The following is a 15605-nucleotide window of genomic DNA, read 5'->3' on the forward strand; positions in this document are numbered from 1 at the left end:
AAAGAGGGGGACCAAGTACATCCCGAGCTGCTACCAAACCATTGATAGCCACTAAAAAGACACACACACACACACACACACACACACACACACACACACACACACACACACACACACACACACACACACACACAAAACAGAACTCTGCAGAACCCTATTCCCCTGGAGACGAAAATTGTGACATGAAAGAAAGTCTGGGATAAAAATTGGGAGTGGACCACAGAGGCCCCACTCATGTAAGGATATGGTGGAGCCACGTCACACTGTACGTTTTAAGTCTATCAAAGAAGACTCGACAAGGTGTCGACACTGGGCAAAAGCCATTCCGATAGCAGACTCCAGGTGGACTAAATTATCTGCAGTAGAGCAGCCTCGGCAAAGATCATCCTTGGCTCCAGAAAAAAGGTACCAGGATTCAAGGATCCAATACAAATTTCGACTCATTATATGTCCAATTAACTTCAGTTAAACTGATTGAATGATGGCTGTCCACCTGAAGAGGTTGTTACCAGATTTCAAAACTGGAATGGCAACACTTTCTCACCACTGGGAAGGAAATTCCCCATCACTCCAGAGATGGTTAATAAAGGGGTAAGTATATTACGCTGACTCACCTCTAATAAATGTTGACGTATTTGGCTGTGAGCACAATATGGTCCAGGAGCTGCGTTGGGACAGAGAGCAAGATCCCTGGTGAATTTCTACTAGCTAAATGGGTCGTTATAGGGCTCCAGGTGGTGGGGAACGAAAGATAGAGGGAGTTGTTGCTGATCATGTTTGAGAAGATGGAATGCGGGTGCATAGTGGACCAACACTGAGGTCCAGGCGAAATGCCGAGCAGACTGTTCAGCGATAGAGTGTGGTCTAATGAGGATAACACCACTCAGAGAAATTCCTGGGATGCCTGTGGGAGGATGGTAGCCAAAAATGAACCTCCTCTTTTCCTCACACCTGTGAAGAGAATGTATGTGGCCCTATGTTGTTGTTGTTGTGGTCTTCAGTCCTGAGACTGGTTTGATGCAGCTCTCCATGCTACTCTATCCTGTGCAAGCTTTTTCATCTCCCAGTACCTACTGCAACCTACATCCTTCTGAATCTGCTTAGTGTATTCATCTCTTGGTCTCCCTCTACGATTTTTACCCTCCACGCTGCCCTCCAATACTAAATTGGTGATCCCTTGATGCCTCAGAACATGTCCTACCAACCGATCCCTTCTTCTGGTCAAGTTGTGCCACAAACTTCTCTTCTCCCCAATCCTATTCAATACTTCCTCATTAGTTATGTGATCTACCCATCTAATCTTCAGCATTCTTCTGTAGCACCACATTTCGAAAGCTTCTATTCTCTTCTTGTCCAAACTATTTATCGTCCATGTTTCACTTCCATACATGGCTACACTCCATACGAATACTTTCAGAAATGACTTCCTGACACTTAAATCTATACTGGATGTTAACAAATTTCTCTTCTTCAGAAACGCTTTCCTTGCCATTGCCAGCCTACATTTTATATCCTCTCTACTTCGACCATCATCAGTTATTTTGCTCCCCAAATAGCAAAACTCCTTTACTACTTTAAGTGCCTCATTTCCTAATCTAATTCCCTCAGCATCACCCGACTTAATTAGACTACATTCCATTATCCTTGTTTTGCTTTTGTTGATGTTCATCTTATATCCCCCTTTCAAGACACTGTCCATTCCATTCAACTGCTCTTCCAAGTCCTTTGCTGTCTCTGACAGAATTACAATGTCATCGGCGAACCTCAAAGTTTTTATTTCTTCTCCATGAATTTTAATACCTACTCCGAATTTTTCTTTTGTTTCCTTTACTGCTTGCTCAATATACAGATTGAACAACATCGGGGAGAGGCTACAACCCAGTCTTACTCCCTTCCCAACCACTGCTTCCCTTTCATGTCCCTCGACTCTTATAACTGCCATCTGGTTTCTGTACAAATTGTAAATAGCCTTTCGCTCCCTGTATTTTACCCCTGCCACCTTTAGAATTTGAAAGAGAGTATTCCAGTCAACATTGTCAAAAGCTTTCTCTAAGTCTACAAATGCTAGAAACGTAGGTTTGCCTTTCCTTAATCTTTCTTCTAAGATAAGTCGTAAGGTCAGTATTGCCTCACGTGTTCCAGTGTTTCTACGGAATCCAAACTGATCTTCCCCGAGGTTGGCTTCTACTAGTTTTTCCATTCGTCTGTAAAGAATTCGTGTTAGTATTTTGCAGCTGTGACTTATTAAGCTGATAGTTCGGTAATTTTCACATCTGTCAACACCTGCTTTCTTTGGGATTGGAATTATTATATTCTTCTTGAAGTCTGTGGGTATTTCGCCTGTTTCATACATCTTGCTCACCAGATGGTAGAGTTTTGTCAGGACTGGCTCTCCCACGGCCGTCAGTAGTTCCAATGGAATATTGTCTACTCCGGGGGCCTTGTTTCGATTCAGGTCTTTCAGTGCTCTGTCAAACTCTTCACGCAGTATCATATCTCCCATTTCATCTTCATCTACATCCTCTTCCATTTCCATAATATTGTCCTCAAGTACATCGCCCTTGTATAGACCCTCTATATACTCCTTCCACCTTTCTGCTTTCCCTTCTTTGCTTAGAACTGGGTTTCCATCTGAGGTCTTGATATTCATACAAGTCGTTCTCTTATCTCCAAAGGTCTCTTTAATTTTCCTGTAGGCGGTATCTATCTTACCCCTAGTGAGATAAGCCTCTACATCCTTACATTTGTCCTCTAGCCATCCCTGCTTAGCCATTTTGCACTTCCTGTCGATCTCATTTTTGAGACGTTTGTATTCCTTTTTGCCTGTTTCACTTACTGCATTTTTATATTTTCTCCTTTCATCAATTAAATTCAATATTTCTTCTGTTACCCAAGGATTTCTACTAGCCCTTGTCTTTTTACCTACTTGATCCTCTGCTGCCTTCACTACTTCATCCCTCAAAGCTACCCATTCTTCTTCTACTGTATTTATTTCCCCCATTCCTGTCAATTGCTCCCTTATGCTCTCCCTGAATCTCTGTACAACCTCTGGTTCTTTTAGTTTATCCAGGTCCCATCTCCTTAAATTCCCACCTTTTTGCAGTTTCTTCAGTTTTAATCTATGGCAGTGACATATTGTTCCCAACAAATCTGTTTCTAGCATTTAAAGTAATGGGCCTGGGCATGAAGCAGTTTAAAGGCCAGAAGGTGGTTGAGATATAGATGCCATTTGTAGCATTGGAGGACACGACGATGGTCTTTATGAACTGTAGAAATTTCGGGGGGGGGTCCACCTAGTGGCCGTCTTCCGTCGAGAACCCAAGGTAGAGGGAATCGCCGAAGCAGCTGCCAAAAGGATGGTATTGGTCAAACTCCATATGGACACATCAATGCTGTTGTGTGGTGGAGCAGCTGGAATGGCAGCCAAGGAAAAGGCATCCCCACCTGCATTAGTAAAGAGCCGTCTGGGAGTGTGTCCATTTGGCTGATGCTGAAGAGAAGACAAGACGATCGGGAAAGGATCGATGTCACACAAATTGTCTTGAACTCTCCATTAAATGAGGGGTGAGGAGGACCCATGGCTACAGATGGAAAGACCAATGGCTGAGAAAGTGCTGTGTGCCACATTAAATTGTGTGGTCACTTCAGTGTTGAGGGCAGAGACCAAGACCTGACAGCACAAATTCAACACTCCTGCCCATCAGCAGTACCACCCCACAGAGAGTTATAGTTATGGGCTTTACGAGGAGAAGGAAGGGAGGAGGGATCTGTTGAAGGAGGGTATGAAGAGCAGGAAGCGTAGGAGGCCTTTTGGGAGGGGAGGGGAGGGGAGGGGAGGGAGGGGAGGGGAGACAGGACAGGGCAGGACGGGTGATAAAGATTGCATACCCTCACCATATAGTGTAAACATATCCGAATGGTCCCTTGTTCCATCCCAGAATGAAGAGGAATGCAGGAACAATGTCAGTGTGGACCAACCTACTGGAAGCTCACAAAGGAGCGGTTCTGACAGAAGGTTTGGAAACCATGAAGAGAAAGGGGAAGAAGTATCCACAAAAAGAGAGCCCTGCAACATAACACAAGCTACGGAGCAGAGAGAAAGAACAGACTGCAATCATAGAAGGAGACAATAGTAACCATTACAGTTCTGTTGGAGGAGAGCATTACAAGAGGCTGGGTGGACACCGAATGGGCCACAATCTGTCACTGTGCCGAGACAGTGTCCATCTTCGGGAAGGATGGAGTGACATCCATGAATGTAAGATTGGACCCTGACAGAGATAGAGGGGGTGAAACCCCCTGAGATATACGGTAGGTGTGTGTGTTCGTGTGTGTGTGTGTGTGTGTGTGTGTGTGTGTGTGTGTGTGTGTGTGCGCTCATCCCGAGACTTACACATAGGGAAGAGAGAAAGGCGCAGTAATATCAAGATCCAAAAGAGTAAAGTTGGTAATATTATTACTTTGTACACGCAATTTTAGTTTGCAGTCTGAGATCATGTGGTCTCACATACATGTGCCTTATAAATAATTACATCTTCCCTGTTTTCCATTATTTTTTCCAGAACAATAGCTGTGGCCAACCAGTTCTAGGCGCTTCAGTTAGGAACCGCGCTGCTGCTACGGTCGCAGGTTCGAATCCTGCCTCGCGCATGGATGTGTGTGATGTCCTTCGGTTAATTAGGTTTAAGTAGTTCTAAGTCTAGGGGACTGATGACCTCAGATGTCGAGTCTCACAGTGCTTAGAGCCACTTGAACCATTTTCCAAGACAATACTGAAGATAATTGCCTGACCCCATCTTGACTGCAAAGGGTTCAGAGATTAAAAAACTTAACTTTCGATACAGCATCTATCAGAATAAGTGCAACAAATGAGGGATATCCTACAAGGCCAAAATCAGGATCAATAATTCAGTTATAACACCAGAAGGGGACTACACTATGGAGTGGCGTACCTTAAATAAAAAAGGGACAGCTGAAAGAACATGAACAAAATGAAAGGGAGATCACAGGAACATTATGGGGCCCCAGAAGACTACTGTTAGCACTCCAAAGACTGGGGAAAATGAGGACTATTACAGGTACACCAGAAAGATCATGGGCACAGTGCAAAAAAGATAGTTAAAATTTTATAGACACTAGTGACAATGGATAAAAGGCACTGAGCAAACAAGATCTTTAATTACATCACATCATTAACCGGGAAGAGAGGAAAAGAAATGCCATGAAGCCATAAATTCCACAAGATTCTCATCAGTTGGCCAAATTTGGAAGAGAGAAGGATTACATCTACCACTATTGTCTGGCTGATTGATTCATTCATTCATTCGTCCATCCACCATGTCCCATAGATGCCATCAAAAACAAGAAATCTTCAGGTACATTGAATGATTCAAGGTATACATTAACAGAAGACTAGAAGTCATAGAAGTTTGTATACTATGTTAATAGCACATTATATTATGTAGTAGACCAGGAAAGTTGCTACTCAACATATAGCGGAGATGCTGAGTCATGGATAGGCACAACAAAAGACTCACAATTAAAGCTTTCAACCATTGGCCTCACACACACACACACACACACACACACACACACACACACACACACAGAGAGAGAGAGAGAGAGAGAGAGAGAGAGAGAGAGAGAGAGAGAGACCGGACTGGAGTAGGTGGTGGTGGTGGTGGTGGTGGTGGTGGTGGTGGTGGGAGGATGTATGGGACAGGTCTTGCATCTAGGTCTATAACAGGGATATGAACCATGAGGTAAGGAATGGGGAGCAAGGATTGTCTAAGGTTGGACGAGTATATTGTGTAGGTTCACTCGCAATCCCTTATCTCATGGCTCATACCCCTGTAATAGACCTAGAAGGCCAATGGCCGAAAGATTTAATTGTGACAGTCTTTTTGTTGTGCCTATACGCGACTCAGCATGTCCATTATATGGTGAGTAGCAACTTTCCTTCTCAAATATTGCTGCATTCCACCCTGGATTTTCCACAGATTGATTCTATCCATTTTTATAATAGCTAAATATAAAATTAAATAGAAAGCTGCTTTTCGGGGGGGGGGGGGGGGGGGGGGGCGGGCTGGGGGAGGGGAGAGGAGTGGGGGAGGCAGAAATTATGCTTGCCCTGTTCTACTGCATAGCTGCTGCTTTTCAATCCTTAAATTTAGAAATAAAGCTAATTTGTAGAAAGAGTAGCTAATAAGGCATATTCTTAATTTTACTCTGAATTGGTTGGGATTCTGGGATTCTCAATTTCTTGCCTTGTCAGTTGGTAGTTTGTTGAATATTTTATAAATACCAGAGCACATAACTCTATTCTGAACCCTAAAACAAGATGTAAAGTGTACACAAAAATTATTTGTGTTTCTTATGTTGTGACTGTGTAACTAACAGTGTAACTTAAACTGATTTTTATAACTGGCAACAAAAACATGTAAGGAGTAAATATGTTGGAAAGCGAGTTCAAATTCCAACATCCTTAACAAAAACTTATGCTAGACTTTTCACAATATTTATTTTTTAATAACATTTTCACAATATTTCATATTGACAGATGTTTGTAATGGCAAAACATGCTGAACTTAACCTCTTTATTAGTTTATCTGTGTGTTGATTTCTTATTAACTTGTTATCCCATTGGACCCTAAAGAATTTTCACACTGTATTTCACTCAGTGTCTTACCACTGATAATGTCTTACTATTGGCACTGAAAAGTCACCATTGTTTGTTTAAAATCACATAATATGAGTCACTGTGAGATTAAGACTAACTGTTTGCTGCAAATCACTCCTAACATCTGAACTCTGCCTATTAAGGTTGAATTTGGGCCTCTGATCATAATGTCTGGGTGATCAACAAACACTAACATTTTTGAATCACCCTCCAAATTCATTGGAAGATCACCTGTATGTTCTCTGATCCACTTGTTTGTCCCATTGTCTCTCTACTGCTTGCGAAGCAACTCCCAGCTTGAATAATTTTCACATTAAACATCCATGTACAATTACTGTAAAATAACGACTGGTGATGCACTGACTGTAAAATTTCAGTTTCACATGCGCCAGAAACCTGTTCTCGAAAACCCTGAATTGTTCATGAAAAGAAGTCCTGCCCATTTTCAACATTCTACTTATTTCTTTTACTGTCCAGCCAGACGTTATCTTTAACTGTCCTTAATACAAAAACTTCATCACCTGCTCTACAAATGCTCTGTTGATAAGTAATATTTTCTCTTGAATGTGTTGACTGAAATGTGCACTATAGCAACTGATTGCAGCAGCATCTGAAAAACCATAGAATTCTGAATGGATAATGAGTGAACTTTTCATTACGTCTCGGTCACATACAATTTCAGGTTGAAACCATTTTAAACAAGATTCAATAATCTGGGCTTAACTTAATGTTGTTGATGCTACCCATCCCTCCAGTGAAGTTTTCTACTCCAATGGCAGGACAACACATTCCATATAAACAACTATTTCATTAAATGACATAATTCATTTCTGAAACATTCAGATACATAATGTGACAACTGGAATAAACCAAATGAATTAGTACACTACCTCATCTGCCTCATCCTCGACCATGGCTCGGATTGCTTTCAACACCAGATTGGAACCTAAAATGCAAAGAATGTTCTATTTTAATAAATTCAAATATAAATATCTGCTACTTTAATATCAAACAGTGGAAAAATCAGGAAGGAATAACACTAATATTAATACAATAATGATTTACTTCTACTTTATTTGTAAGTTAGTTTTAAATACTTAATTTCTCAATAAAATAGTTACAAATCAGAAAAAATAAACATTATTTAAATTGCTTACATGCCAACAAGGATTTTTACAACTCTGTGAACAACACAGTGTATACATTTTGCTCTGCAAATCTACCAGCAGATCACACTGATGTTTTAGTATGAGCTCCATGATAAAACTACCATAAGCACCATGTGACTTTACGAGGGGACAACCAAGAACAATGTGCTTGGATTAAAAAAGAGTGTAAGATAGGGATGTAGTCTTTTGCCCCTACAATTCAATCTGTACATCTAAGAAGCAATGACAGAAATAAAAGATAGTTCAGAAGTGAAATTAAAATTCAAAGTGAAAGGATATCTATCCTGAGTGAAATCGAAGAAGAATTACATGATCTGCTCAATGGAATGAACATTCTAATGAGTACAGAATACGGACTGAGAGCAAAATGAAGAAAGACTAAAGTCATTAGAAGTAGCAGAAATGAGAACACTGAAAAACTTAACACCGGGATTGATGGTCACAAAGTAGATGGAAGTTAAGGAATTCTACTACATAGGAAGCAAAATAACCAATGATGGATGGAGCAAGGAGGGCATCAGAAGCAGCCTACTAGTGGTCCTGGCCAAGAGAAGTCTACCACAAACATAGGCCTTACTTTGAGGAAGAAATTTCTGAGAATGTGTGTTTGGAGCACAGCATTGTATAGTAGTGAAACATGGACTGTGGGAAAATTGGAACAGAAGAGAATTGAAGCATTTGTGTTGTGGTGCTACATACGAATGTTGAAAATTATGTGAACTGATAAGGTAAGTAATGAGGTGGTTCTGCACAGAATCGGAGAGGAAAGGAATATGTGGAAAACACTGACAAGAAGAAGGGACAGGATGATAGGATATCTGCTAAGACACCAGAGAATGACTTCCATGGTACTAGAGGGAGGTGTAGAGGGCAAAAACTGTAGAGGAAGACAGAGATTGGAATATATCCAGCAAATAATTGAAGACGTAGGTTTCAAGTGCTACTCTGAGATGAAGAGGTTTGAACAGGACAGGAATTCATGGCTGGCCGCATCAAACCAATCAGAAGATTGATGATGGAAAAAGACATTCTGTAGCTCCCCATGTCCAAATCAAAAGTGTGGACAATCTTCAGTATTTATGTATTTTGATATAAAACCTGTCTAAAATAACACTCAAACAGCAAATATTATGGAGGCTCTTGGATATTGAGTTCATGCTGCCAGAAATAGTGCAGTATTCTGGCAAAGAACCAACAAGTCATCGTCTTTGTATCTTCACACAACAAAGTCATTCACATCGTGTAACAGGTTACAGAGGGCAGTGTTACATAGGGCATGCATTATTCAAAATGTTTACAGGAACAGATTGGTCATCTATAAATCATTTTCTCATCAGAATGCATACCCAGAGCAAAAGATTCAGCATCCATATCAATTTGCCCCTTCAAAGCAAAAAATGGAACCTGAACAAATATAGACTGTCAAAAAGATCTCTTCTGGCTGTCTGCTAGCAATGTTTCATCCAAAACTGGCAGGATCCTAAAAAGCAAAAGATTTACATCCCAATATATCAAAGCCAGCTATACCTCAAACGCAGCTACAGATAGAAATTTTTATTTTTGCACACATGTACACATCGATAATCCAGCAGCAGCTGCAAATTACATAGTGAACATTTTTGCAAAACAGCTGTTAATTTCGTGAAATTCAGATGTACTGATGCATGTTTTGACAGGTTTGTCTCATGTTATCACATCACACACATACAATATGTGATCTAAATTATCTGGACACCCCCAAAAACATACGTTCTTCATATTAGGTGCATTGTGCTGCCACCTACTGCCAAGTATTCCATATCAGTGACCTCAGTAGTCATTATACATTGTGAGAGAGTAGAATGGAGCGCTCTGCGGAACTCGCAGACTTCGGACGTAGTCAGGTGATTGGGTGTCACTTGTGTCTTACGTCTGTACGTGAGATTTCCACACTCCTAAACATCTCTAGGTCCACTGTTTCTGAAGTGATAGTGAAATGGAAATAGTAAGGGACATGTATGAGAAAACTTGGATTTCATGGTCGAGCGGCTGCTCATAAGCCACACATCACGCCAGTAAATGCTTGGTGTAAGAAGCATAAACACTGCGCGATTGAACAGCGGCAAAACGTTATGTGGCGAATCACAGTACACAATGTGGCGACCTGATGGCAGGGTGTGGGTAAGGCAAATGTCCGGTGAACGTAATCTGCCAGCGTGTGTTGAGCCAATAGTAAAATTTGGAGAAGGTGGTGGTGTGGTGTGGTCATGTTTCTCATGCAGGGGGCTCGCATCCCTTGTTGTTTTGCATGGCAGTATCACAGCACAGGCGTAAATTGATGTTTTAAGCATCTTCTTGCTTCCCACTCTTGAAGAGCAATTCGGGGATGGCGATTGCATCTTTCAACATGATTATTTATTAAGCACAGCCAGTGGTGGAGTGGTTACACGACAATACCATCCCTGTAATGGACTGGCCTGCACAGTGTCCTGACCTGAATCCTACAGAATACCTTCAGGATGTTTTGGAACACCGACTTCATCCCAGGCCTCACCAACCGACATTGATAGCTCTCCTCAGTGCAGCACTCCGTGAAGAATGGGCTGCCATTCCCCAAGAAACCTTCCAGCAACGGATGAACGTATGCCTGCGAGAGTGGAAGCTGTCATCAAGGCTAAGGGTGGGCCAACACCATATTGAATTCCAGCATTACCGATGGAGGGTGCCAAGAACTTTTAAGTCATTTTCAGCCAGGTGTCCGGATACTTTTGATCACATAACGTAGACGGGATGTGACAATGGTTGCACCTACTGGATGCAGTCACTTGTTCGTTCCTTTTCTACCCATGCTGACTGTGTACAGTGGGCGTTGTACAATGCTCGCTGTTACAACAGATTATAATACACGGTGTGCAGTTTATTATATCATGATATACATTTTTTTCAGAAACTATGAATGTGTTGCTTAAACTGACATAACAGCAGTTGGAGCAAATTTCTAAACCAAGAAGGCACACTCACTTTAAATGACAAAAGTTAACACCGTAACGGCTACAGTAACTGAGAAAATTAACACTTGTTTATCACTATCTCATCAAAGGACATTGGGTGTAAAGTGATCCCGCTCTCCTCCTTCCCCATATATGCGAGCAACAGATTGTAGAAATCCAACGGTAGGTTACGTGATCTGTCTGCAGATCGTACTTGTGTGGGCATATCACAGACGGCAGTGACCACTCACTTACTTCTCTTAATTTCCAAAAAATCACATGAATTGCATATGACAAATTAGAGAAGGGAAAAACCAACCAGGTTAAAGATATCGGTATTTTAGTTCTGGATAACCAGTATTTTCCAATATTTGTTTGGTCTCTGTTAAAACAGATTTTTTTTTATTTTTATTTTTTACTAATGTTGCTGTTGTGGTCTTCAGTACAGAGACTGGTTTGATGCAGCTCACCATGCTACTCTATCCTGTGCAAGTTTCATCATTCTTCTGTAGACCACATTTTGAAAGCATCTATTCTCTTCTTATCTAGACTATTTATCGACAATGTTTCACTTCCATACATGGCTACACTCCATACAAATACTTTCAGAAGCGACTTCCCTACACTTAAACCTACACTCGATGTTAACAAATTTCTCTTCTTCAGAAACGCTTTCTTTGCCACTGTCAGTCTACATTTTATACCCTCTCTACTTCGACCATCATCAGTTATTTTGCTCCCCAAATAGCAAAACTCCTTTACTACTTTAAGTGTCTCATTTCCTAATATAATTCCCTCAGCATCACCCGATTTAATTCAGCTACATTCCATTATCATCATTTTGCTATTGTTGATTTCATCTTGTATCCTCCTTTCAAGACACTGTCCATTCCATTCAACTGCTCTCCCAGGTCCTTTGCTGTCTCTGATAGAATTGCAATGTCATGTGCAGACCTCAAAGTTTTTATTTATTCTCCATGGATTTTAAATCCTATTCAAAATTTTTCTTTTGTTTCCTTTACTGCTTGCTCAATATACAGATTGAATAACATCGGGGAGAGTCTACAACCCTGTCTCACTCCCTTCCCAACGACTGCTTCCCTTTCATGTCCCTCGACACTTATAACTGCCATCTGGTTTCTGTACAAATTGTAAATAGCCTTTCGCTCCATTTATTTTACCCATGCTACCTTTAGAATTTGAAAGAGATTATCCGTCAACATTGTCAAAAGCTTTTCCTAAGTATATAAATGCTAGAAATGTAGGTTTGCCTTTCCTTAATCTATCTTCTAAGATAAGTCATAGGGTCCAGCATTGCCTCACGTACTCCAACATTTCTACAGATTCCAAACAGATCTTCCCTGAGGTCGGCTTCCACCACCTTTTCCATTCGTCTGTAAAGAATTCATGGTAGTACTTTGCAGCTGTGACTTATTAAACTGGCAGTTCAGTAATTTTCACATCTGTCAAGACCTGCATTCTTCTTGAAGTCTGAGGGCATTTTGCCTATCTCATATATCTTGCTCACCAGATGGTAGAGTTTGGGAGGGTTGGCTCTCCCAAGGTTATTAGTAGTTCTAATGGAACGGTGTTTACTTTCAGAGCCTTGTTTCGACTTCGGTCTCCGAGTGCTCTGCCAAGCTCTTCACGCAGTATCATATCTCCCATTTCATCTTCATTTACATCCTCTTCCATTTCCATAATACTGCCCTCAAGTATACTGCCCTTGCATAGACCCTTTAAATACTCATTCCACCTTTCTGCTTTCCATTCTTTGCCTAGAACTGATTTTCCATCTGAGCTCTTGACATTAATGCAAGTGGTTTTCTTTTCTCCAAATGTCTCTTTAATTTTCCTGTAGGCAGTATCTATCGTACCCCTAGTGAAATATGGCTCTACATCCTTACATTTGTCCTCTAGCAATCCCTGCTTAGCCATTTTGCACTTCCTGTTGATGTCATTTTTGAGACGTATGTGTTTCTTTTTACCTGTTTCATTTACAGCATTTTTATATTTTCTTCTTTGACCAATTAAACTCAGCATCTCTTCTGTTATCCAAGGATTTCTACTAGCCCTGATCTTTTTACCTGCTTGATCCTCTGCTGCCTTTATTATTTTATCTCTCAAAGCTACCCATTCTTCTTCTACTGTATTTATTTCCGCTGTTCTTGTCAAAATTGTTCCCTTATGCTCTCTCAGAAACACTCTACAACTTCTGGTTCTTTCAGTTTATCCTAGTCCCATCTCCTCAAATTTCCACTTTTTTGCAGTTTCTTCGGTTTTAATCTACAGTTCTTTACCAATAGAGTGTGGTCAGAGTCCACATCTGCCCCTGGAAATGTCTTACAATTTAAAACCTGGTTCCTAAATCTCTGTCTTACCATTATATAGTCTATCTGAAACCTGTCAGTATCTCCAGGCTTCTTCCATGTCTACAACTTTCTTTTATGACTCTTGACCCAAGTGTTAGCTATTATTAATTTATGCTCTGTGCAAAATTCTACCATTGGCGGGAGGGGGGGGGGCTTCCTCTTTCATTCCTTACCCCCATTCCATATTCACCTACTACGTTTCTTTCTCTTCTTTTTCCTACTACCGAATTCCAGTCCCCCATGACTATTAAATTTTCGTCTCCCTTCACTATCTGAATAATTTCTTTTATCTCATACATTTCTTCAATCTCTTCGTCATCTGTGGGGCTACTTGGCATATAAATGTGTACTACTGTGGTAGATGGGGCTTCGTGCCTATCTTGGCTACAATAATATGCTTTCACTATGCTGTTTGTAATAGTATTTTCATACTCTTAGGAAAAAGTTGGTGACTGAAATATCATGAGAATGTCCCGTGCCACAGCAAAAGGCTCGTTTGTTTTCATGACTGCCACCCCAATTCGTGTATCATGTCTGTGGCACTCTCTCCCCTACTTCATAATACAAAACGAGGTGCCCTTCTTTGAACTTTTTTGGTGTCCTCAGTCAATCTCGTCTTGTGCAGATCCCACACTGCAGAGCTATACTCCCGAAGAGGGTAGACAAGATTAGTGTAAGCAGTCTCCTTAGTAAACCTGTAAAAAATTTTTAACTGTTCTGCCAATAAATCGCAGTCTTTGGTTTGCTTTCCCCCACAACATTAGCTACATGATCATTCCACTGTAATTTATTCATAGTTGTAGTACCTAAGTATTTAGTTGAGTTTAAAGCCTTTATAATTGTCTGGTTTATTGTGTAACTAAAATTTAGCAGATTCTTTTTAGTGCTCATGCGGATGACTTCACACTTCTCATGATTTAGTGCCAATTGCCACTTTTTGCATCACACAAATATCCTGTCTAAATCATTTTGGAATTCATTTTGATCATATGATGACATTACACAATAGTAAATGACAATATCATCTGCAAATAATATAAGACGACTGCTCAGATTGTCTCCCAAGTTATTTAGGAAGATCAGGAACAACAGGGGCCAAGGCAGGAGACAGATTGCTGGAGGTATCGCAGTGACCTGGGAGAACGCCAGATATTGCTTCCATTTTACTCTATGACTTTCCATTCATTATTACGAATGGTTACCTTTGTGGCAGGAAATCGCGAATCCAGTCTCACAACTCAGCCAAAACTCCACAGGCATGCAATTTAATTGGAATTCACTTGTGAGGAACGGCATCAAGGGCCTTCTGAAAATCTTAAACACGGAATCAATTTGACATCCTGTGTCAATAGCACTTATTACTTCCTGAGAATAAAGAGCTCCTTGTGTTTCACAAGAATGATACTTTCTGAATCCGTGTTGGCTATTTGCCAATAAACTGATTTTTTCCAGCTGTTGTTGCCAGCATCTGAACCACAGAGATACTACTACTACTTTATTCAAACAGCTCCTATTGTGGTCTCGTGGGGCTGAGAGGACCCCACATTCCAGAATTCAATAGCTCTGAAAAATCCGAGGAGGTATCAGGAAACAAAATTCGGTCCTCCCCAACCAGAGACAGTCTGCTAATCATTCAGCTACAGATGTGGTCTTCAATTCTTTTTAATTTTTAATAATAAGTATTTAATAATTATTAAATTATTTAATAATAATAATATTATTATTAGTCGACATACGGAGACTGACAGCAACTGCTGACAAATATGGCAGTTCATTTCCCACAGCAGAACTTCACAACAGAGTAACACTGACATTGAAAGTATCACTTGAAACTGTTTAGTAAACCATTTGTGTGTGGCGGTGCCAAAGCAAGCGACAGACTGCAGGAGGTATCGCAGTGACCCATCACTCGTTTGGGATTGTCAACAAGCAAAAGTCATCAGTATTGCTTCCAATACTAGACAAAGTTTGAGGTTATGCACACCTACTCATCCTAAAGCCTGTATATGCTGCCAACTAATTAAATACCCATACAGTGCAGTGACACGACTCAGAAGTAACGTGGAAGCACCGTAGAGTGATGGCTTGGCAGCTGAGAGTCAGTAGCAGCCATTGTGGCAATATTTTGATCGCGATTACTGATGTGCCTGTGGATAGCGCAGCAAGAATAGCAGAGATGAATGAGAAGTGGTGCTACACAGTTATAACAGTGCAGCAAGTGAGGTGGTGTCACCACACCAGGAAAGTCTCTCGCGCCAACATAACTAGATGCTGGGTTTTAGTGACACACATGGGTGACGGAGGCATATAAATAAGTCTGGATTTTAAGGAGATGACAGAGCAACACCCGACAGCAAGACAACTGGACTCTGCCCGCTGCAGCCACAGGTTCAAGACTGGGCAATGCCTGCCACCT

At 40.9% G+C, this 15605-nt stretch overlaps 1 protein-coding gene across 1 annotated transcript in view; it reads right to left on the reverse strand.

The window, feature by feature from the left end:
* LOC124716915 (N-alpha-acetyltransferase 30) overlaps positions 1 to 15605 on the reverse strand; it is an 82497-nt gene that overhangs the window by 12132 nt on the left and 54760 nt on the right. The window contains exon 3 of the mRNA XM_047243484.1: positions 7570 to 7625. Coding sequence (XP_047099440.1) covers positions 7570 to 7625 — 56 coding nt within the window. The remainder of the gene's footprint in view (positions 1 to 7569; positions 7626 to 15605) is intronic.

This window comes from Schistocerca piceifrons, chromosome 9 (genome assembly GCF_021461385.2).
Source record: "Schistocerca piceifrons isolate TAMUIC-IGC-003096 chromosome 9, iqSchPice1.1, whole genome shotgun sequence".
NCBI lineage: Eukaryota > Metazoa > Arthropoda > Insecta > Orthoptera > Acrididae > Schistocerca > Schistocerca piceifrons.